General features: G+C 36.8%; 1 protein-coding gene across 2 annotated transcripts; it reads right to left on the bottom strand.

Moving 5' to 3' along the window:
• Nucleotides 1-6,443: 6,443 nt before the first annotated feature.
• LOC113115164 (transferrin receptor protein 1-like) lies at nt 6,444-23,421 on the bottom strand. 2 transcript variants are annotated; one of them, XM_026282521.1, is made up of 18 exons: nt 23,273-23,421; nt 17,630-17,680; nt 17,054-17,288; nt 16,719-16,899; nt 16,399-16,621; nt 15,139-15,261; nt 14,956-15,051; nt 14,723-14,862; nt 12,882-13,051; nt 12,667-12,786; nt 12,442-12,527; nt 11,028-11,091; nt 10,882-10,949; nt 10,723-10,793; nt 9,505-9,589; nt 9,162-9,389; nt 8,881-9,033; nt 6,444-8,415 (listed from the first exon to the last, which is right to left on the bottom strand). In XM_026282521.1, the coding sequence occupies exons 2-18, from the start codon at nt 17,660-17,662 to the stop codon at nt 8,173-8,175; spliced, it is 2,319 nt and encodes a 772-aa protein (XP_026138306.1). In that variant the 5' UTR covers nt 17,663-17,680; nt 23,273-23,421; the 3' UTR covers nt 6,444-8,172. The 2 variants fall into 2 exon arrangements, with proteins under 2 accessions (XP_026138306.1, XP_026138316.1); XM_026282531.1 differs by having other exon boundaries at nt 17,630-17,677; nt 23,273-23,400.
• Between the last annotated feature and the right edge of the window lie 614 nt (nt 23,422-24,035).

The raw sequence follows: 24,035 nt of genomic DNA, 5'->3' as shown, positions 1-24,035 counted from the left end.
TAATAAATCACTTGTTTTGCTATATAATCACCCAATATTGTATTCAATCTTTTTGTCCACTTGTTTTCTTTCAATTAGGACTGGATTTATCTGAGAGAAGGTATCACGTTTTCTGAGTAAAAAAGCATTATTTTTGAATAAATTTGGAAATATTAAATAAAATATGAAAGGAATTGACAATGACGGCCCCCATGAGGTCTCATTCCAACAAATCTGGCCTACTGCCTAATCGGAGTCTGACACCCCTGGTATATGTCCTTCTGCCCTATTTGTTATTCAGATGCTGAAAGAGCAGATATAGAGACAACATCCAGTGAGACAACAGTCCTCCAAGAGATCCCAGAGGCACACAGATGCAAGTGTAGATGAGGAAGCCTATCATTTTGATTATTTTGTTCATCCTCAAGCACAGGATCTAGACACATTTTTCAATTACCATCCTCAGCAGCCCACAAAACACCACCTAGTAGCTAAAGTTTTTCACAGCAAGCATGGCACCAACCGCAAGTGGTTCACATACAGTGAAAAAACACAATCACTGTATAGTTCTGTGTGTTTGGCATTTGCACCTGGCAATGGAGTATGAACGGTGCCTTCAACAGCACATTATTGTACAGAAATTGTATTGAGCAAAGCAAGAAGCATCATGACCCTGGTGCAAAAGGTAGAGGATCTCTTGTGACTATGCTATCAAAGGACATTTTTGGGAAAGTTGTGGATTCTCTCAGCCAAGTCATAAAGGGCACAATTTCAGATTTCAGAGGCGGGACTGTTTTCAGTTCAGATTAGGGCTGTCAAAATTGCTCAAAAATGACGTTCGAATATTCCCTCTAAAAAATACACGAATATTCGAACTATTCGAACATCTGGTTGTGCATGTTGTCAATGACGCGCATTACGTCAATAACAGGCCAAAATAATACAAAGAGACATAACTACTTGTATAGATAGTCTATTTAAGTTTAAACATATATGACAAAGTATTACCTACACAAAAACAAGGAAATCAACTAATGGCCAAGACTGCAGACCTCACGCTCTCTCACCCTCACGTTCTCTGCGCATAATGGTTTAAATAAACAATTCAAGGTCGCGACTGTTGTCCCAAATATTGCAGGCTTCATTCAGTGATCCAAACAAATATTATTAATATTAATTGAAGTTTTACAGCATATAGAACTGACATTGTATGCTCCGAGCGAGCTGTGCTGTGGTAAACATGGAACTTTTCCTTGACATGAAACGATAAATAATCAAACCTCGGATCCATTTGGAGACATTGCTTGACAAAACTCCCCGAAGCCTGCCCCATCCGCTATACTTTTTTTTTTTTTTTTTATCTCATTTTCTCTGCTGCGGTCGAGTTGGGCTCTGCACTTGCTGGCATCTTCCATGCCTCAACTTTCAGCAGTGATGCTGTGTCAGACAGTGTGACTCCTGTGACCTGTCCCTGAACCCTCAGGCACGCTAGTGCGAACACTCGCAAAGCAGACAACCACGACTCTACTACCGCGGGACCTTTTTTTTTCTATTCGAATACATATTCGAATTTACAATATTCGTTGACAGCCCTAGTTCAGATTGATACGATTCAAGATGTCACATCAAAGGACCAGTGTGCTATCATTGTCAGATATGTCACGGGGTTGGTTGCTGTGGTGAACTGTGAAAAATCCACAGGTAAATATCTTACACAGCTACTAAAGAACACATTAGACAAATTTGGCATTGACATGGGCATGTGTGTGGGCAACTCCACTGATGGAGCAGCAAATATGCAGGGACCGTATAAAGGGTTCTCTGCATTCCAGTCTGAACAGTCTCCAATACAAATTCGTGTCTGGTGTTATGTACGTTTTAAATCTGTTACTGGCATACACAACAGCCAGTGTCATAGTGTCTCTTCTCACTACTAAATGATGTGGCAGTTTTCCTCAGGGAGTCTTATAAAAGTATGCAGACTTGGGAAGAGACAAGTGAGGACAAACGTCACAGGAGACTGAGCCCAATAGGGGAAACCAGGTGGTGGGCTGAGGATCAGGCTCTCACTAAAGTCTTTGGCTCTTTTGGTAATCCCCAGGGTGTATTGTTTGTTGACCTGCTGCTGACCCTAGCCTCTGTTGAGGAAGATGAAAGTATGTAGTCAACATTGAAGGTCAAAGCAAAGGGATTCATTGAAAATCTTCTGAAATATGAGATTATCCTCATTACTCGAGCTTTCCTTTGCATTTTTCAACGTACATCCCCCATCTCCAAGTACCTACAGACACACGGAATGGATATTTGTCAGCTCAGCATCTGGTTGAAGGGACAAAGGATAACCTCAAATAAATGTCAGGGATTTTGAAGGAGTGAAGTTGCAGCTGATAAGCTTGTGAGATGGGCCTTGGGCCAATGAAAAGCTGGAAGAGATGGACAACTATGACCTACTGGTGCAGATTGCACTTCCAGTAGGGGTGCTCCGATCACGATCGGCCGATCGTTAATGCGCATCTCGTCAGTAAAGCCGGTTTTCTAATCAGCGGTTAATTCCATCAGGTGCGTGATTTCACAGAGAGCAGCTGTTACTAAACAGAGCCATTGTTAATAGAGAAGATGCGCAAATCCACTTCATTTTCAGCGTTTTTTGGTTCATCTTCTCAGTTAACAACGGCTCTGTGTAGTAACAGCTGCTCTATGTGAAATCACGCACCTGATGGAATTAACCGCTGATTAGAGAACCGGCTTTACTGATGAGATGCGCATTAACGATCGGCCGATCGTGATCGGAGCACCCCTAACTTCCAGAGAAGCATGTCCGAAAAAAGAAAATAATTCCAGGAGAGCTTTTAGATGATGAACCAGTAGCCTCATCTGATGCTGCCTTTGAGGTGAATGCCCATAATGTTATTCTGACACTGTGGAAGGTAGCATAGATAGGAGGTTTTCAGCAAATGCAAAACTTGCCTCAGATTTTGATTGTCTTGACCCTAAAAACTTTCCAGAAATAAAGATAAATGGGCTCCTTAACTCCGCACTCCAGGAAATTACCAAATGTCTGCTTAGGTTTGATGACAGAGCTACTGTTAGCACATTACAAACTGAGCTTTCTAGCCTGGCATACCAGTGGGACAGACTGAAACAGTCCTCTCTTGAAGGTTATACTGTCAGGACATGTAGTGAGGTGACACAGGAAGGTCAGGAGGATAGTGGCGGACTGCCATATATGGAAGAACCAGAGATGGAACTTGAAAGCAGGACCTGTTCCTCCTGCAAATATGTGCCATTTGTGTCCATTTAATACTTAAATACTCTCACAGTATAACCTCCTCACAGATGCTTATCATGTGATTGGGTTAGCATATAAGTTTCTGTTGACTTTGTCCATCACGCAGGTTGCATGTGAGAGAAGCTTCTCAACTTTAAAATTTGCGAAGAATAGGCTACGAAGCTCATTGAGTCAGGACAGCTTGGAGGCTTTCATGTTAATGTGCACCGAGAAGGAAATTCACATGTCTATAAGCAATGACACGGTTATCGATAAAGTGGTTGAAACCAGTGCACTGCTTAGGCGCCTACTGATGCTGTAGGTGCTGATCACAATGTAACTGTACTGTGACTTGAACTGTAAAAATTAGTTCAATATGCCTCTTTGTGGAAGAGTGGGATACATTTCAAATGCTTTATTTATTTATTTATTTCTGCTTTTGTTCATTTATCAACCTATCCTTGTGGAATAGTTGAATATTTTTTGTTAACTTCTCAGCTTAAGTGAATTATTATTTAACCTTTACATTATTTGTTGAACCATGGTATTAATAAAACCTACACAATAGTAACTGCTGAACTGTTGCTTCATTTATCCAATTTGGAAAAAGTGCTAATTTGGAATTCCACCCGTGGGAAAAGTGGGTTGGTCTTGGGCAGGAAATTCCCGGGCTGAAAAGTGGCCCCACTCTGGCCCTGCACAGCTCCGGAGGGTGAACAAAGTCCTCCTGTAGGGAATCGATGCGTTTTTGTATGAAAAATTATTTTATTTTAAACATAATAATCACTTTAATGTAGCTTGTGCTAACTGTTGTACAAAGAAGCAGTTCTGGGCATATGGAGGTCAGCTTTGTGCATGCACCGCTCAAAAGCGATGAATGCGGAAGAGAAGAGTGTTTTTAATATGGATATTTTTCTTACAAAATTGCATCGATTCGCTACAGGAGGCCTTTGTTCACCCGCATCAACCCTCCAATCCCCCCCCCCCATAAAAAGTTGATGGGCACTTTTTATTTAACTTTTTTGGGACTGATACACTGCCACAACTGCTGAGTGTCATTAAACAGCTTTATAGATCAAGGACCATTTTTATTAGAACTCCGACTGAATTCATCTGAAAGAAGAAAGTCATATACACCTAGGATGACTTGAGGGTGAGTAATTTATGGGCCAATTTTCATTTTTGGGTGAACTAACCATCTTCCAGTTTACAGTTATTTCCCGTAACCCCACACAAAATGCTAAGTATTGCCTAATAAAAAAATAAAATATCTGTTAAAAAATGTAATCAAGAAAATACTTTTCTATTAACACGGTACATTTTGTCCTATTTTTATGGACAATTTTTTTCTTTATTTTTTTCTTTTCTTTTTTTAGAAATCACTATTTTTAAATTACATCAAGACGTAATTTAGCAACAAATCAACCTGCATTTAGCAACTTTTCCTGAAATTAGTTGGTAACACTATGAAGTGTCCAGTATCATCTTTGAAAAGTGACTCCAGCATAAATTGTGTGGTTTAATTTAGTTCTATTTTAGACTTCAGTACTACACATTTAAGCATTCATCAACCCAGAAATGACTCGGGTAACATAGAGGTAAATCTCACATAAGGTCCACAATATCTCTAGATGAGTTACATTTATAATATGGAGAATCGAACACCTCTTCACTAGACTACCGGTATCTCGTCTCTAAGTATCATACAGATATTGAGAATAAGAAACGTAAGAAAAAGTCTACGCATTTTGTCAAATCTCAGTCATATGAATACAAATACAGACTTGCTACTCAAGACTGAGAATGAATCAATCTTTTCAGCCTTTAGGAGCCAAATGCGCCACTGACTTAACATGCAGGTGAAATCTTAACTTGAGATCAGCGCAAGGGCAGAGAGATATGAAGACACGTTAAAACAATTAGATCTCTTAATTCTAATCAATTCAACTGTTTATCTGTTAAATTCCACACTCTTGTGAACATGATTTTTTTTTTTTTCAACTGTGACAGATAAAGTGGTACAATAATCCGTGATACACACTCTTTTGATTCCTACCTGTCAGACTTGCTGCTCACTCGATAACGCCAGTCAGGTGTCAGGTGACAGAACAAAACTTCGCTGTAGGTCCTGTGTGTATACGGAAAAGTTCAACTGAGTTCTAACATTTTATAAATTTGTTTTAGGGTGTAATATGCTTTGCTCTATAACCGCTGTCGTTTCTGTCGCTAAATTCAAGCAGTATTCCACCGTCATTACTCAATCTCACTCGCGCTCTGGCTGTACTTGCTCATGCTTCTATTGACAACCCACTCTTAAAGAGACAGGACACTTTCATTATGACGGCAATGAATGACATCATAACAGCTAACTCTAAACATCATTTTAAATTCTATTCTACAGTTTTACAGTCAAATAACTGGCATGACTTTAACTTTGTATTTAATATGATTTATTTCCACAGGGTTAGGGGAAGAAGTGTTTGCCTTTGAATTATATCTTTATTAAGAAAGACTATGGCCATCAGGCTGTTAAAAAGAAAAAAAATCTATTTGATGGCTGTTAAGATAGGAGTTAAATAGACAAAAACTTTCTGCTTAATTATGTCAGTCATACGAAATTCAAAGTGAATCCTTCAAAGTCCTCTAGTTCTACCATGTGGTCATTTGAAGAATTGCAGACAAGTCCCTGGTCCACACAAATTGTGTTTTAATATCTTGTATATGGAATAGATTTAAAATGATAGACATGACTTTAGACGTCTACCGGTGTCACTGTCTGTTTGTACATATTGAGCTTAGAGGTAGCTGCAAGTAGCCAGCTTCTAATTTTATCTTCTTTTTTTTTTTCATGATCTCAAAAAATACACACACATCCAAATTAACATTTGAGGTTCAATAAGTGATGAATAGAACATAATTTTTGTGTGAATTTAGTCAGCAATCTTAAATGAGACTGGCTGTACTTTATGCCACAGTTAAGTAACTTAACACAAAGAGCTTACACAGATGTCACAGTAGTGCCGTTTAAATGCGTTGTTCAAACATTTTATGAATGACTTGCAGACTAATCATAAAGCTGAGAATCAGTGCATGTGTAATTCTAGAAACCACTCATGTCTAAAACTACTACTGACACAGCATTCTTCTTTTTTTACACATTGATATGCATAGACAATCATGAAACTGCAAATCATAATGGACTTTTTTGTTAGAATACTCTTTAATCTCCATTTACAGATTTTCAAAGTCATGCATGAGTGTTTGTCTTTTTTCATCATTGCATAAACATTATTCATACTTTTCGAAATCATATTGATATCCTGACATCCATGATATAATAAACAGATGATACTAGCATCAAAAGGTGAATATTAAAAACCCATTAGCCGAATAGTTTTGTAATGTAATGTAATCACACTCTGACAAGTAAAACTGAAGTTAAATACACACAAAGAAGAGAAAACAAATAAAGAGAAAAAAGCATTTGAAAGGCTTCATCATAATCTAAGGCACAAAGAACAATACACCAGAAACAAAAGAAATATGAAAACCGAATAAGAGAACAGAAGAGAATCTTATAGAAGCCCATGACAGAATCATACAGAGGATGGTTCTATTATTTATTTATTTTTATCTCTGCGGTGATCCTCACCTGTTCCACATTTGATTAATCTAAGGCTAAAAAAGGTAACAGCACTTGATTGTGTATGGAAAAACTGACAACAGATTATATGACTCACAACAGATAACTTCTATTGTAAGAGTGTGTGAATATACATCATAGGAAACACTGTTCCCAATAATTACATTCACACCACAGTGAAATATGAGGGGCACTGCCCTCGATATCAACACATCGGTAGGCAAAAACTACCATCATCTTCTTCGCATTATGGAAGGCACTGCTCCCGATAATGATTCTGGATCAGGTATAACATTGATTCAAAAGGAGAACGCCAAAGACTGATACATACTACTAAATTTAAATATTTTTTGTTTGTTTGTTTAATCATTGAAGAAATGCAATGTTGCAGTCTGTGGTCATAGCTTTTGAAAACAAGGTTATCTCCATAGCAGATGCTGCTTTCACATTTCGACAGTATAACTGTCATAATTATGGAAGGCACTGCTTCCGATAATTATACATTTGTTAAAAAAGGCGTTACAAAATGCAATTTATAGTGATCTGTCACTGATAAATAAAAAAAACTAATAAATAGAAATTTCAGCGCCACATCGAAATGCCTCTATTATTTGACAGAATTGATCTGAAAAGCCCCTGAAAAATACTGTGCTTTACGAGGTGTTGTATGATCACAGGTAAGTTAGGTTACAAACATTAAAATAACAATGGCTGATTGTCTAACTGGAGCCTCTATAAAAACTCCTCTAAACCCAGAATTTTCAGGTATTATGCAAGAAGTTCATAGAAAGGGTCTGAAAATGTTGAAAATAAACCAGTGACACATTCCACCTTTGTATAAACTAACCCTCAAAAGAAAAGTTCCCCCAAGAATATAAATTCTGGGTTGTCTACCTTGATGTAAATCAAACCCCTTATGAATTTTGATATGTATGGATTCAGAGGATGAATTATAGCAGAAGAGTAATGAGAGCTAATTTAATAATATTTTATGCCTGTGTGTCTTTTTTGAAGTTTTGATATCTCCGGTAATTTCATGGTGAAGAGTGATCAGTACATTCTTCAAATATATTTGGGGTTTGGAATGACATGATGGTGAGTAAATGACGACAATGTTCTATTTTTGGATCAACTACTTCTCTAAATACTGATATAAACCAATTATCATAAACTCATGTTAATAAAGCACCAACATCATTTTGCTTTAATTTTCCTTTTTTGCCTTGAGTGATGGTTCAACATTAATCACATTAAAATAAAGAGGTGAGCTGAATCTGCATGTCTAAATTTCATTATCCATATCCCATACTTCCCCTGCCAATGCATTGGCACACCCCTGGATGGTCCAGGTGGCAAGAGCCAACTGATTCTTGAATTGGTCAATGTCAGCATTTTCAAGCCCTCCTTTTATAGCTTCAAGGTGATCCACTAGAGCTGCCAAAGTGTGTGATCCAGAGCCCAGCAGAATATGCCGGAACAGACTCTCCCGTAGAGACACATAGGGAGAGAGAAGATTGCCTTCCACCTTCAAACAGAGGAATCATGTTAACATCCACATTATAAAACAGCAGAACTAGAGCTGCTGCAGAACTGCTGCTGTTTCTAAGGTTGTATTATCCTTAGAATGCAATCTGGCTGGCATTTTGTTGCTTGTAGCTCATATATATTAGCTTTGATGTCTTATACTATTGTACCGCTAGAAATTGACAAAGTAGATTGCTTAGCCATAATTCTCATTTGATATGCATCTAACAAAGTTATCAATTATATGCATTTAAAATGTTCTTCTGAGAAAGCAAAACAGATATTGATGAGTTATCATCATATCCAAACTTTGTCCAATAAAATGACCCTCTTCCTAATACTACTTGCTTCTAACTGTCAATAGCAGCAAAACAGCAGCAAAGGCTATTCAATATTTTAAAAAGCCCTTTGATATATTCCATCCTTTTTCAACAAGAAATAATGAAATAGCTTGACAGTTTTTTACCCTCATAATACGATTGTTGATGATGCGACACTGCTCCATGTCGTCAAGATCACTGTTTTGGATGACTGAAGCAAGAGCGCTGGCAGCACGATCGTATGACCCCTGAGCTGAGAGAAGCCACTGCATCGTCACAGTGGAAGGAAGGCGGCCAGACTTCGAAAGAAAAATTCAGAAAGTGAATTATAACTCCTGGTAGCCTTTCTGCACTTTACCGAAAATTCATCAAACATCAAGCTTAAGTTCTTTGGGAGTCAGAAAAAGACATAACCATGTAGACTCACTGTTTGGCATGATTCCACTTTAGTCTTGATTTGGGACACATAGTTGCGGATGACGCTGGTATACTTTACCATGTTCAGTTTGAGCAAGTGGTCATGCACCAGCCGAAGCGTGACCAGTCCGACCACCTCACCTGCAGTCTTGGCGAGTTGGAGAGTTTTGGAGGAAGTGAACCGTTGCAGATATTGATCAGTATCCTCAGTAGTGCCAAAAGGGTATGACTTTGAACTCTGAAACACATCAGCAACATGTTTACTTCCTATCTTTCATCATGAAATAAACTGTCCCTGAATTTATTTGACTAGATTTTTTTTTTAACACCGTCAGTTAAACCTGAATACTTGCCGAAGTAAATCGAAATGAAATGGAAGGGATACCCGAGAAGGTTTGGAATGGATAAGAAGAGTGAGACAAACCCATATGCTCCATTCTGTGAAAACAGACAAATGTGTTAATATGGATATTATATAGGATATATATAGAATGTGTTTGATTTGATTACAATGCATTTAACTGCTTAACACTAATAAAATGTTTAATATAAATATAAAAAAATATTAAATGAAATGAAGCTATAATAAAATAAAATCGAAATATTAGCTGAAGAACTTAAAATTTAGAAATGTAAGTTTTAAAGGTAAAGTTTTAAAATTACAGAGCTACAAATAAAATAAAAAAAATCAATCAAGTAAGGAGCTATTTGCTCCTAGAAGGAAAAAAAACAAAATTATTTTTTAGGTGCCGCAGAATAAACGTGTTTTATTTTTAATTAGGGTTAGGGTTAGGGTTCAAGTGCTGTTTGAACTGAGGCACTTACTCGCGATCGCCACATTAGAGCGCTAAAAAAGTAATAATAATAATATTAATAATTTTAAAGCTAATACTTTGTAAATTATAAAGTAACAAAGCACAAAGCTTTTTTTGTGATTACTGGACTGCAAGAGCGCTTCAAATAATGAAGTTCACGCATTAACAGAACACAAGATCTTTTTAAGCCATATTATAAATGATTATAAACGAGAATTGTTAACGATATTGTCCATCCACACAACTGACAGCTTTACTGGTTGTAGTTTGTTCAAGTTGCACACACAATGTTTTTCTTGCACTTTCTATTCAAGTTTCCATTTCTCTCTTTTATCAGGTGTGTGTCAGCGCTGCTGCGCGGCAGAGATGAGGACCGTTTGAAACTCTTTACAGTTTAAAGTTTAATTCTCAGTTTAATGTGCGAACATAACAAAAGATGGGATTGCAAAACAATCAGGAAAAAAGGCATTACATGCACATTTTAAGTGATTACATGTAAATACATAGGCCTAATGACGATCACAGCAAAAACTTCACTCTCAATTAAATTTTTATGGTCACAAACACGACATTTTTAGTCGAAGTTTAGAGCCCTGAATTACTAAAACTTAAAATAAAACTAAAAATGTAAGTTAATTCAAAATATGAATAAATGCTATAACAGTATTTAAATAAAAAAAAAAAAAAAAAAACTTGATGCTTCACCGCATTAAATTCAAATCAAACAGTGGAGCATAAGCAGAGGGACAAACATACACAGACTGCTCCCAGTTGGATCCAGCAAACTGTTCATGCAAGGATTTGGTTGCATCAATCGGAGATGAGACCTGCATGGCGGGATAAGGTTATTTCTCTTTATAGGACAGATAAAACTCATTGATTGATGCCAAAGATTCAGCATTTGTGATGCATCACCTGTTTCATTGTACGCTCTAATAACTCATACAGCAGTGGACTGGCAGATGCTTTGAAAGAGTCAGAACCTAAAGAGAACGTCAGATGATCAGCATCAGCTCAAGATCAAAGCTCTTCAACTCCTCAAGAAATGACTCTTTACAAACCTGAAATAACTTCATCAAGGCTGATGTAAGAAAACATTTTCAAATTCAAGGAGTTCAGGTAGCCCTAAGGGTTAAAAAAAAAAAAACACAAATTAATAAATTCAATGTCTTGCAGTAACTGCTGAATGCACAGGCTTTTTGAAATCACATTAAATTACTACAGTACTCTTTTGCACAGACATACTGTATATTCTGTTTTCGATTAGAATCCTGATATATATTTTGGACAAAATGTAATTTTCCAAGATGGCCAAACTAAAATGCAATGTGATGATGTAGCAGTTTATTGCTGAATAATCTCCAGTGTTTCACTTACTATTTTTAAAATAGTAGGTACAGTAGTGTTTACAATGCAGTATTTACTGACTAGTACTCCATTGTAACCATGTACATACTGCAATTAGATACAGTAAATACATTCAGTCACTTTCATATTTTCAAATGATTGTTTTAAGTTTGCTAAAAAAGAAATGGAAATATGTATGATTATTGGTTTAATACATGTACATTCTTGTGATTTACTTTTATTTGTGCTGTTATTATTATTTGTATCATACAAACACAGAGAATTTACATATTACATATTAAGTTCCGTATCAGTTACAAATTATCATTACTTACCTATAAGGCCCTAAATGGTTTAGCTCCTGCGTACCTAACTAGCCTTCTACCACACTACAACCCATCACGCACCCTAAGGTCACAAAACGCTGGACTTTTGGTAGTTCCTAGGACAGCAAAGTCCACTAAAGGAGGTAGAGCTTTCTCACATTTGGCTCCCAAACTCTGGAATAGTCCTCCTGATAACATTCGGGGTTCAGACACACTCTCTCTGTTTAAATCTAGATTATATATCTCTTTCGCCAAGCATTTGAATAATGTATCTCTTAATTTGTGACTGCAGTTGCATCTGATCAAATGCGCATTCTTATTCTTTAACTTGGGTTAAACTAATTTTAGTTTGTTGGATCAGCAGCTATGCTAATGATGTCTCTATTTTGTTTCTATGTTTTGCCAGTAACTAGGATTTACACAAGCTCCAGTCTGGATCCAGAACACATGAGATGAGATGAGAGATGATGCTGACCATCAGAGAACCTCAGATGATGCTAACCCTGAATCAACAACAGAACTAACAAATATACGTTAATATGTTATATATAATAAAATTAATAAGGTTCATCGTCTGGCTGACTACGTCTTGTATTAATTTTTCTACAAATCCTGTCATACATGCACAAACTGACAGTCACCACTTATAAGCTATTATAAAATATTGTAGAAACATAATTTTCTGTAAAGTTGCTTTGTAACGATTTGTATTGTAAAAAGCGCTATACAAATAAACTTGAATTGACTCTCAGATTTAACATGATTATTGTTAAACAGAAGGCAGCCAAAGATGCATTCATACCTCCAACCACTCAGTGGCCCCAACACTCCCAAATTCACCAGCACTCCAGCTAGCAAAAATTATGCTCCTCTTCGGCTTGAACCCATCTTAGAAAAAAATAAAGATTCACTTGAAATTTTTCAATTGAAAATGTATTCTTAATTTAAAATTTGCATGTAAAATTCATCATTATTAAATTATATTTATGTATTTAAAAAGACATCACTGCTTGTACTATTAATGTACCATTCTTGATCATGTCTGTGATGGTTCTGGCCAACTCCACCAGTAAACTAGTGCCCACTGTGCTTCTGGCATATCCAGGGCCCCATGCATCTCGCTGGGCTCCGATCACAATATAACGATCTAGAGCAAAAGGACAAAGACCTAAATTAAGTGATCAGGGACTGGGACCAATTACTAGTTTGATCTACACAGCTGTTCAAAGCAGAATAGAGTACCTGCATCCATATAACCTTTAATGACTCCGAACACATTGTGGATTTTTTTCTGAATAAGGACATTGTTTACTTCCACTGTAATATTATCGCCATCACCGCCAAGCTTGTACATGGAAACCCGAAGATTCCCATCACTCCAGCCAAGAGGCGAAGTCCGACCACCTAACTTACTGTTTGGAAGCAGGAGAAAACAAATGTGACAGACATCTCAAACCTCACTGATAGATCTATTGAATTGTCTTAATCTTCTGAATTATTTGAGTGGTGCTTGCAAATTCAGAAGTTGCTGCCAGGATGTTAGGGTTGGGGCATGGGGTTGATGGATGGTTGTTTTGCGTGGTTGATGGGTAGGTTTTTCCAGACTCAAGATAAAACAAAAGCCCTTATATTCTGAGGCCAGATTTACATTTGCATTTTTAAGAATAAAATTGTTCACAACTGTTTTTTTTCCCCTCATGATTTTTGTTTTGTAATCCCAAAAATATATTTTCATATACATTGTTTTAAGATTGTCCTAAAGACAAAAAATAACGCATAGGTACATATCATATATATTACCATTATTAAGGATTTGCATAAGCACACCGACTAGGGCTGTTGTGATGGTGGCCAAATTTTGACGGACAAATAACCCGCCAGTGGTGTTGTTTTGAGATATATATATATATATATATATATATATATATATATATATATATATATATATATATATATATATATATGAGAGAATTCTCAAGATCTGGACATAGGAACATTGGGTCTCATTCACTAATTTTTGCGTACAATTTTCTTATTTATACGCACATTTGAACTTCTCACGAGAAATTTCTGCCTAATTCACAACACGTGCGTACGCACATGAGCTTGTTCTCAAACTTGTTCTTTTGTTAGTGAATTTGGAGTCTTCTAAATGAGCGCCCGCATGCACGAGGTCAGTAATTAGCATAATTCACACCCAAACCAGCTCTATATAAGGGCTTTCCACAACGAGGCACTTGTACAGAGAAAGACAATTATGGCACCGAAACAAAAGACAAAGAAAAATAACTTTAACGATAATGAACATGAGGTTTTGCTGTCGGAGGTGGAAGCCAGGAAAAATTATTTGTTATTTAAACGTGTATCCACTGGTATAACGGGCACAGGTAAAAAGGAAGCATGGGTTATAACACAGGCTTGGAGATAAAGTGGTGAGAGTGGTTGGTGATGTGGCTTAGGTGAGGTTCCAGTGAGTTGCATAAATCAATGAGGACTTCTCTGGGCAACCTAAAGCGCCTGAACAGCCATTCGTCACTCTCCGCGAACATATCTGTGCGCTCTCTAAAGACGCGTTCTCTCCTAAGAGCACGCGCCGCGATGTCTTCAAGCAGTACCAAGTGTGCCATGCCTCTAAACACAAGATGGGACACAATTATTGCGTACGTGTGGTATAAGTTGTTCTTGAATCTTTTCGTACATTTAGAATAAATTTTAGTACGAAAGTTTTTGATGAATCATGATTTATTCGTGAAAACGTCCATACGCACATTTCACGCAAAAATCTGTGCCTACGCATATTTAGTGAATGAGACCCATTCTTCTGAACTTTTATTCTTTAAAAAAAAATTTTTACTTAAGTTTTAAGAACATTTTCATAAATTCAACCCCTGGTACCTATATATGTATTGAGTTCCTCCTTTACCTACCTCCTCCTCTCACCTGCTTTATTGTCTAACAGGAAAAAAATATTATACATCTATAAAACGATTATCTCTCCTAAACTAGCGGCATCATTTCATTTAGTCTAAACATCTAGTGTATCAGTAAATAGGAAGATAAATGAATTGCAATCACAACTGCACCTCATGATCTCAGTAGCCTGTTTTATGGTTATAGTTTGGGCTGGAATGCTGGGTAAGCCAGATGACTGAGCCGGGGGAAACTGGGTATGATTGAAGGAAGGGAAACCTGGAGTGTAGGGATCACCAGTGCCCAGATGGACCTATGAAAGAAGCAAGAATAAGAGGAAAAATCTACTTTACATAAACTTCCTAATACAAAAATATTCTGATAAAAGAAAGGTTCCACAACTTACATGGCCAAAAAGAGCAGTGTCTTCTTTAATATTGTAGTTAAAAGGATCTGGATAAATTAGCACAGCACTAGCATTCAAGCTAGCAGCATTAGCAACCTGTGTTAAGTAAATGAAAACAGAAGGATAAATAAATATAAATAACTGTACATCGGTCTTAAAAAATAAATGCGTGAGCGAACCCACCTTTTCAGCAAAACTTAAGAGTCCAGCTCTGACCAAGACGACCTTTCCAGTCACGTCAATATTCAGCTCCTGTAGACGCCTGAAGTCCTCTGCTCGTCCATAATGTGCGTACAGAGCTGCACCCTATACAACAGAATTAGTAATTAGTAAAACTTTTCCTTCTACTGGAGCTGACGCATCTCAGTTTTTAATCCCAGATGTATTACTTTTTTTCCTGTGAAACACAGAATTAAATTTTAAGGGAAAAAATAAGTGAGTGAATGGGCTCTTAAAAGTTGACATCAAAAACAATACAAAACAAACACAACATTAATCCATAAAACCCCATCTTATGAATCAATGTCTGCTGAAGTGAAACGATGAGTGTGTGAGAGAAAATTGCTAATATTTTTAACCTTTCAAACTATAAACAGTTGCTTCCAACCAACTGCCAGCACTTTGTGAACCGTTGGGAGTAGTGGCCTAATGGTTAGAGAGTCTGACTTGTAACCCAAAAGTTACAGGTTTGAGTCTCTGGTCCGCCAGGAATTGTCATTGGGGGAGTGAATGAACAGCACTCTCTTCCACCCTCAATACCATGACTGAGGTGAGGCACTGAACCCCTAACTGCTCCCTGGGCACTGCCCACTGCTCTGGGTGTGTGTACCTTTGCTCTCACTGATCATCAGGTCTGAAGAGTCTTATATAAAGTGTGTAATAATTACAAGTAGGGGTGTAATGGTACATTTTTCGTAGGCATGTGCACCAAGCAAATACAGCATCTTCAACTACTGCAAGAGTGGAACCTCCTGTTTTTCCAGGAAATTCACACAATATATTCTATTTTGATGCTCTATGTTGTGGCATGCTGTATAAACGCTTCCGTTCAAACAGTAGCGCGGTGCTATGTAGCGAGGAGATGATCGTAATCATCCCAGATACGGCATACAGCAGCAAGATGTCTGTTAAAGATAGCTTCATCAGGAAAGCATATGCTGTGTCCAAACATCTGATAAACGTGTAAAAAAAAAAAAAAGCAATTTTGTTTCATTTTTTTCCCCCTTCTTTACCAAAACCATACAAACAGTGAAGTCAAAACGTACTGAACCGTCCTAATTACAAGACACACTCAAGAAATGTACAACTTCTCTCAGAGTTGAATTTTTAACAAGCATATAGACTTCGAATATTGCTCACAATTTGTATAAACTAATTTAATGATAATTTTACGGTGCTTTTTTGTCAGTTCATTGTCAACATTCATCCCCATTAAAAACTAACCTGTGCTGTTTTAACTGCACTGTATGCCAAATAGCCCTCTGTCTTTCCCACAACGTTACCACGGAACAGGACTCTGTTATTTGAGGAACCAGGCTCATGGACTTTCACATAGTGCTCATCTGTCCAGGTACTCATTCCAAAAGTTTTGAATTTCCCCATAATTTTATTAGCAAGTGCCTCATCTCCTGTGCTTCCCGCCTGGTGACTGGCACTAGAGAATTCCCTGCAAGAAGGAGAAAGAGAAACAGAAAGACAAAAAACGTTTAATTTGAATACCTGCTCAACTTGGAAACAGCAAAAGTGCAGCTGTGTTAACTTACTTGAGGCTGGTGTCAATGTTAGCGATTGTCAGTTTCTGTTTTAGCAATGCCCTGAGATCACTCCAGTCCAATGAATAAACTGCTTCTGCTCTCACTGGGGCAATCTCATTAAAGACCGGACAATTGGACTTGACTTCTGTTTTGTCTGTGTTTCTATTTGACAGGTAACCAATGAGGTATCCTAAAAGACAAAAATATGAGTTGTTTTTATGCATAGAAATTATTAGTTTAGTGGTCATTGTACAAACACATTTGACCAATCAGTATAAACTATCCCAGAGGGCCACATACAGTAATAAGCTTGAATATATACCAGAATATTGGTATATAATTACCAATAATGAAAAGGAATAGAATGCCAATGACAAATCTGCAGATGGTTTTGGGAGAATGCTTGTTGAGTTTGCTGGGGTAATACGGACGATTATGTTGGTTTCTGTTTTCCCCAACACCGTTAGCATCCACTTCATCATCCACATCAGATGAGAGCTTCATCTCCACATGGCTGTTGTCACCCTCCATGTTCTGGGTCAGGTTAAAGCGAGTGTAGGAGAGCGGCTCCCCATTGAACTAAAAAAAATAAAATAAAATTAAAAATACACTTAACTGTAAAAACACTTACAAGGTTTTAAGTCATGAGGTTTCAGCTTTTCTCTTGAATATAGAAGATTCTAAGCTCAAGAAGGAAAACTAAGATCAGGAACCTATTAAAAAGGTTTCAGTTAAAGTGCCTAAAAATCTTGTCAACTGAAAAAAAAAAATAAGTATTTACATCTCAACAATCACAGATCTCATGCTTTGCAATAAAGTCAAAAATTGTGCCTTCTTTGTTACCTCTGAAATGGTTAATCATTAGATCAAACAACTCCGTTATAATGCAAAATTAGTTTTTTATGAAAAGTATGTCTTACGATTTTTGAAATTGTAGTCCTGGCTTGATCCATCGTGGCCTCAAATAACTACTGCAAGAGAATGAGAACTGTTGCAATCTATTCTAAGATCACTGTGAAGTCACAACAACTTGTAATCATAAAACAAAGTTAGATTCCTCAAATCAACAAAAAAGTTGTTAGTTACTCTTAAATAGAGATATTTCACTGAAATGGTGGTTAAGGTGCACTACGCAATGTTTTGTTACTCTGAAAATGCAATAAATCCATTAAAATCAATATGAAAGTTATTTTTAATACTGAAACTAATGAAAATACACAAAATAGTAAATTGATCCACAAATGACACCCTCTGAACTTGGTTAATAATAATAATAATCTTATATACAGGCACTGGACTAAAAATACTTTCATCAGTAATCGCTTCCAACAGCTCATCTTGTTAATGCTAAAAATTAATTACAGCAATAAAATAAAAATGAATCATGAACAAGGGCATAAACAACATCATATTAGACCATAGGAATTCAAAGATGACATTTCCCTTACATTCAACTTCCTGTGGATTCATCTTTGCCATGTTACATTCATTTAGTTGACTAGTGCTATGTGCCGTATAAAAAATAAAATAAAAATAAATAAATAAAATACACTAACACTGACAAGCTATGTAATATCGCGTTCATAATTAAATGCAATTCATTTAATGAATGCGATATAGTACAGCTTGTCAGTGATCAACAGATCTGTGCATTAAACGCATCTTAATTTCCATCTGATAGCACGTAATGGAGAGTTTGTCGCAGTTTGGGGAAAAAAAGGCCTAATAACACAAACATGACCTAATAACTCTGCAAATATCGAATTTTGCGTAACATTGACTTTTCAGTACTGACCAGAGACCATACTGATTTTGGCGGAAACTCAATGTAAAAAAAAAAAATAAAAAAAAAAAATCGCATTTTGGAACCAAACTCTTCATACATATATATATATATATATATATATATATATATATATATATATATATATATATATATATATATATATATATACACACACACACACTATTGTATTCTAACAGTATTCTTATTATATATAAAAAAACAACAACAACACGCATTACGTCTACTACATTAGACTATGGACTTGTCACAGCACTTATATATCGCCGTTTTGTTAGTTGGATTGCTTTTATTTCCCTCATTTGTAATTAGCTTTGGATAAAAGCATCTGCTAAATGACTAATTGTAAACGCAAGTATTTTTATGGTCATCATTGTTCACTCTGTGATAAAGATTCTCTTTATGAGATTTTAAAAGCTCATAATGACAGACATTTATATTTGTCAGATCTCTTTGAACTAAGATGGGTCGAGTGATACATTATTTTCTTAATAAATATTGAATAAAGTCCTTAGTTAAAGGGTTCGCTCACCCAATAATCAAAATTATGTAATTAATAACTTGTGTTCTTCCAAACCAGTGAGACCTGTTTAAGATATTTTAGATTTAGTCCGAGAGCTCTCAGTCCCTCCACTGAAACTGTGTGTACAGTCCACTGTCCATGTCCAGAAAGGTAAGAAAAACATCATCAAAGTAGTCCATGTGACATCAGAGGGTCAGTTAGAATTTTTTGAAGCATCGAAAATACATTTTGGTCCAAAAATAGCTTCATTCAGCATTGTCTTCTCTTCCGTGGCTGTTGTGAGAGAGTTTAAAACAAAGCAGTTTGTCATATCCGGTTCGTGAACGAATCGTTCGATGTAACCGGCTCTTTTTGAACCAGTTCACCAGATCGAACTGAATGGTTTAAACTGTTCGCATCTCCATTAAGCATTAATCCACAAATGACTTAAGCTGTTAACTTTTTTTTAAATGTGTCTGACACTCCCTCTGAGTTCAAACAAACCAATATCCCGTAGTAATGAATTTACTCAAACAGTACACTGACTGAACTGCTGGTAGGAGAGAACTGAAGATGAACACCAAGCCGAGCCAGATAATGAGCCAAACATTGACTCGTTCAAGAACCGGCTGCATTGGTTTTCAGATCACCAGTAGTTGTTTCGGACAGTTTGATTCAATAAACCGGTTGAAGAAAATGGTTCATCGGTTCTTTTGCGTTCGACGTCATGTCGTCATTTGCGATGATTGCCCTTGATTCAAGCCTTCGGTTTACCTGGGCTCATGAAATTAGCACAGAATCAGTTCAGAATCAATCACCAAAAGAATCAGTTCGGTTCAGACGCTCTGTGTGTCGGTCTGCTTCACACTGAATCACACATGCGCAGTATCATCAGCTCCTCGGTACTCAAATCGGACCGTCTAACAGAAACGGTTCTTGACTCGAGAATAAGTCAATGTTTCGTTCATTATCTGGCTCGGCTCGGTGTTCATCTTCAGTTTTCTCTTCACAGCAGTTCAGTCAGTGTACTGTTTGAGTGAATGAATTACTCCGGGATATTTTTTTTGTTTTTAACTCAGAGGGAGTGTCAGCCACAATAAAAAAAAGTTAACAGCTTAAGTCATTTGTGGATTAATGTATATTGGAGACCGTTTAAAATGTTCAGTTCGTTTTGGTGAACTGGTTCAAAAAGATCGGGTTACATCGAATGATTCGTTCGTGAACCAGAACTCTCTTACAGCAGACATGAGCGGTGTCCAAATTCAGGGTCTGCATCCTCCTTAGGATCCTTCCTACCCGGTTGAAGGAGGATGGGTCCTCCGACGACCGCAAAAACCAGAAGTCGGTGTTTGTGAATTTGGACAGCCTACCCTTCTTTCAGTTCCCTCCCTTAACCGTTGCTCATATCCTGTCGCCTAGCAACCGTGACAGCGCCAAGCAAGACGCGGGTGAAGAGCTCATCGTTCTCTCCCCGGAGCTTTATAAACAATTCTGTCTGCTCTTTCGTTCTTAGAAGCGTTAAAAACAGCTTCAATCACTAACAAATAAGCTGTGTGTAAGGGGATATTCACACAGGCAGTAAGGAAGAAGCTAGTTTATTAAAGTAAACTTTTTTTTTTTTTTTTTACATATACACGTACAAATGTAAAAAAAAATGCTTAACGCTAAAACAAAATGCCTAACTAGAAAACCACTGAAAATATATATTTTTGAAAAGCCAGTTTTTAAAAAACATCGAAAATAATACTCCTCCCCCACTCCGCTACCGCTCGCTTCGTCCTGCCGAAAAGAATTATGCAAAAGGTAGGACGCGAAAGGATCCACCACACCCATCCTTCCAAATCGGGGAAAAGGAGGACGCATTTGTGGGCCGCATTTGAAGGATCCTACGAATTTGGACAGCCTTCGTCGCGGCGCTGTGACGTAACATCCTTCAAATGCGTCCTCCGAAGGATGTAGACCCTGAATTTGGACACAGCTATTGAAGAGAAGACAATGCTGAATAAAGTCGTAGTTTTTGCTATTTTAGGACCAAAATGTATTTTCGATGCTTCAACAAATTCTAACTGACCCTCTGATGTCACATGGACTACTTTGATTATGTTTTTTTTACCTTTCTGGACATAGACAGTAGACCGTAGACACAGCTTCAATGGAGGGACTGAGATCTCTCGGACTAAATCTAAAATATCTTAAACTGTGAAGATGGAACGACATGAGGGTGAGTTATTAATTACATAATTTTGATTATTGGGTGAACTAACCCTTTAATATAAGATAATCTAATCTAATTCTTGTTGTGTACAGTATATAAGAATTATAAACATGTTATTTAAAACTGTTTTAGATTAAATATGTAAAAATATCCTGTAACATCACACATCAAATTTCACATAAATCTTTTTAATATATAAAGACTATGAAATTAAATCATTATAAAGTTTAACAAACATGACTATGAATTGAAAGGCATCTCAAGGACTTAATTTGTTTTTTCAAAGGTTGAAGGTTACATGTTAATCTAATAATCCAAAGCACAAGAGACAAACACTGCATCCTTGAGACAGTCTCAATCAACAAATGGATAAGAAAAAGGGTAAGAAACACTATATTGGAAATGTGTTCAGAAATAGCTAAAGGCTATAGTACACATCAAAAAATTTAACTGAAGCAATGGGCCAAATGTAATCTGCTAACTTGCCTGGACACATGCAAGTTAGAGATAGGACAATGTATTTGGGCTACACCCTACCGGGAAAGAACTCGCACACAATCAGATCAAACCAATCCTCATGTCCGTTGGGGCCTGACATGTAACCTCTTACTGTCTCCTGGGCTCTTTCAGGACGGCCCACTAAATTGTATTCCTTGTCTGAGCAATTCTATTGGTATGCTTACCTATTTACTTCTACATTTTATTATGGGAACAATGAAAGCCAAATAAACCTCTAGACAAAGGAACCTTTAAATCACAAAATATTTTTGTCATAAAAATTTGAAAAAAAACAATAACAATTACACTAGGAGAGGAAGTCAACTCAAGTTCAAGGACGAGCTTTAAAATCCTAAATGATGTAAAGTACTAGTTTAATCTATTCATGCAATACACCAAGAATTTAAACTACTATCTAAAGCTACTTATTCATGTCACTTTGTGCTCACCATCAATTTTTTTTTTTTTTTTTTTTTTTGAGAAGTAAATGGATGAAATAACCTTGTGTCATTTAATCACTTTTAAAAATGACATCTGTAGACATTTAAGTAATAAATGTATAACTGTATTTTTCTGTACAGGTTAATGTCAGTTAATCTACATTCCCCAGAATTCCAGTTGATTAATCTTTACAGAACTGGCAGAGAGGATTAACACTTCACAGTTGCAAATCATGTGATGGTCACACATCTTAAAAAAAAAAAAAAAAGTAAAAAATGTTTTTTTAGGCAACTCAAAATCGGAATTAACTTTTTATTAAAGTAAATTAAATACGAGTGCAACTACATTGGTTTTTTAGGGGCAGATCAACAGCAATTAGTTTTATGAAGTAACAACTGCACAGTTTCACTTTTTTCTCGTAAAAGTTTATAACCCACCAAAATTTATTTGCAAGCAGCACTCGATTTTTGTTAAAAATAAAAAATAAAAATGTGCCTTTCAAACAAGTACTGATAATTAATTTAGACATGGTAACAGGTGACACGCACAACCCAAAGGGACTCGGGTGAAGCACAAGTGTTCAGAGATGACCCTCAAGAAAATGTCATCCGTCTGACAGAAAATCACGATGCAAAAATTTAGTTATACTTAACATCAATTTGAAGATTTTACTTGAAACTCTACAATACTATTTCAGTTATTAAATATCCAAATTGTATTAAAATTAAAACTAAACAACATTGAGTTTTTTTTTTATTTAAATCACCGCCAAAAATAAAAATAATTAATCTAATAGTACAAGTGAAACAATCACTACCTAATATCTGTTTCAAGCGGCCAGAAGAGAAGGATTTGCATAGCACGTGCAGAAACTAGTCAAATTCAGTCCGCACCTGCTCCGTACCAGCATACACTCTAGCTATCAAACGAATTACAAGTGGTTATTATTTTTATTAAGTTTTATCATTTCACTTATAAAATATACTGTGAGGAATAATCCTAAATTAAGTGGTTCAGAAATATATGCACCGCTACTCTTAATGGCCTGCAGTTAACATTCTGCAGAAAATGCATTAAGACCATGAAATGTGTGATGATCTTACCAACGTCCTCAAGTTCCTGCCTTCCTGTAAGTGAAAGTCACGACCGCAGCACCCTAGTCACGATCACCACGTGCGCTGCAGACACATAATAACCTTGCAGCAGTGTTGCCAACTTCTTTCAATAGAAAGTAGCTAAACCCTGCCTGAAAAGTCGCTAAATGACGTCATATGCTAATTAGCATATGCATGACGTTAGTGCGTCATATTATCTTGCCCTTTCTATGCTCATGTACTGCGTTTTAAGGCAGCCAAAATTCTCAATAAAAGTTTTTTGTTATTATATTTTAATCTTTCTGTTGTCCGACAACGGAATTAATATTATAATGACTGAAACGCGGTCCATTAAGAACACATAACCAGCTCTCAAAGATGTTAATCTCTGCACTAAAATCCTATTCACGACATTGTCTAATGAAATCACATACACAAGATTAAGATAATGATTGTACTGTGATCTCGGCTATACTTTTATGTAAAATAGCGTTAGAAGCAACAGAATATATTTTTTAACTGAAAGTGCTGCTCCTCTCTGCTCGCTGAACAGATCAGATTCAGAGAGAGAGAGGCGTGTGCGCACGCTGGGAGGGAGAGAGAGAGAGAGAGAGAGAGAGAGAGAGAGAGAGAGAGCTCGTGCGTCAGTACCGGAGAGTCTCGGAGACTAAATAAGGTCTGTCAAAAAAAGTCGCCAGATTTGTCGCTAGTCGCTTTTTTGGAAAAAAGTCGCTATGGGGGTCTGAAAAGTCGCTAAGTTGGCAACACTGCC

The sequence above is a fragment of the Carassius auratus genome, chromosome 2 (assembly GCF_003368295.1).
Source record: "Carassius auratus strain Wakin chromosome 2, ASM336829v1, whole genome shotgun sequence".
NCBI lineage: Eukaryota > Metazoa > Chordata > Actinopteri > Cypriniformes > Cyprinidae > Carassius > Carassius auratus.
This window is presented reverse-complemented; position numbering and strand designations above follow the sequence as displayed.

Bases quoted from the DNA above. Each gene is read 5' to 3' on its own strand.
- LOC113115164 (XM_026282521.1), bottom strand. From the start codon at position 17,662: ATGGATCAAGCCAGGACTACAATTTCAAAAATC. The intron at 12,787-12,881 runs GTACTCTATTCT...CTTTTGCTCTAG, and splicing joins TAAAGGTTATATGGATGCAG to ATCGTTATATTGTGATCGGA. The intron at 9,590-10,722 runs GTATGTTTGTCC...CTGTTTTCACAG, and splicing joins TCCAACTGGGAGCAGTCTGT to AATGGAGCATATGGGTTTGT.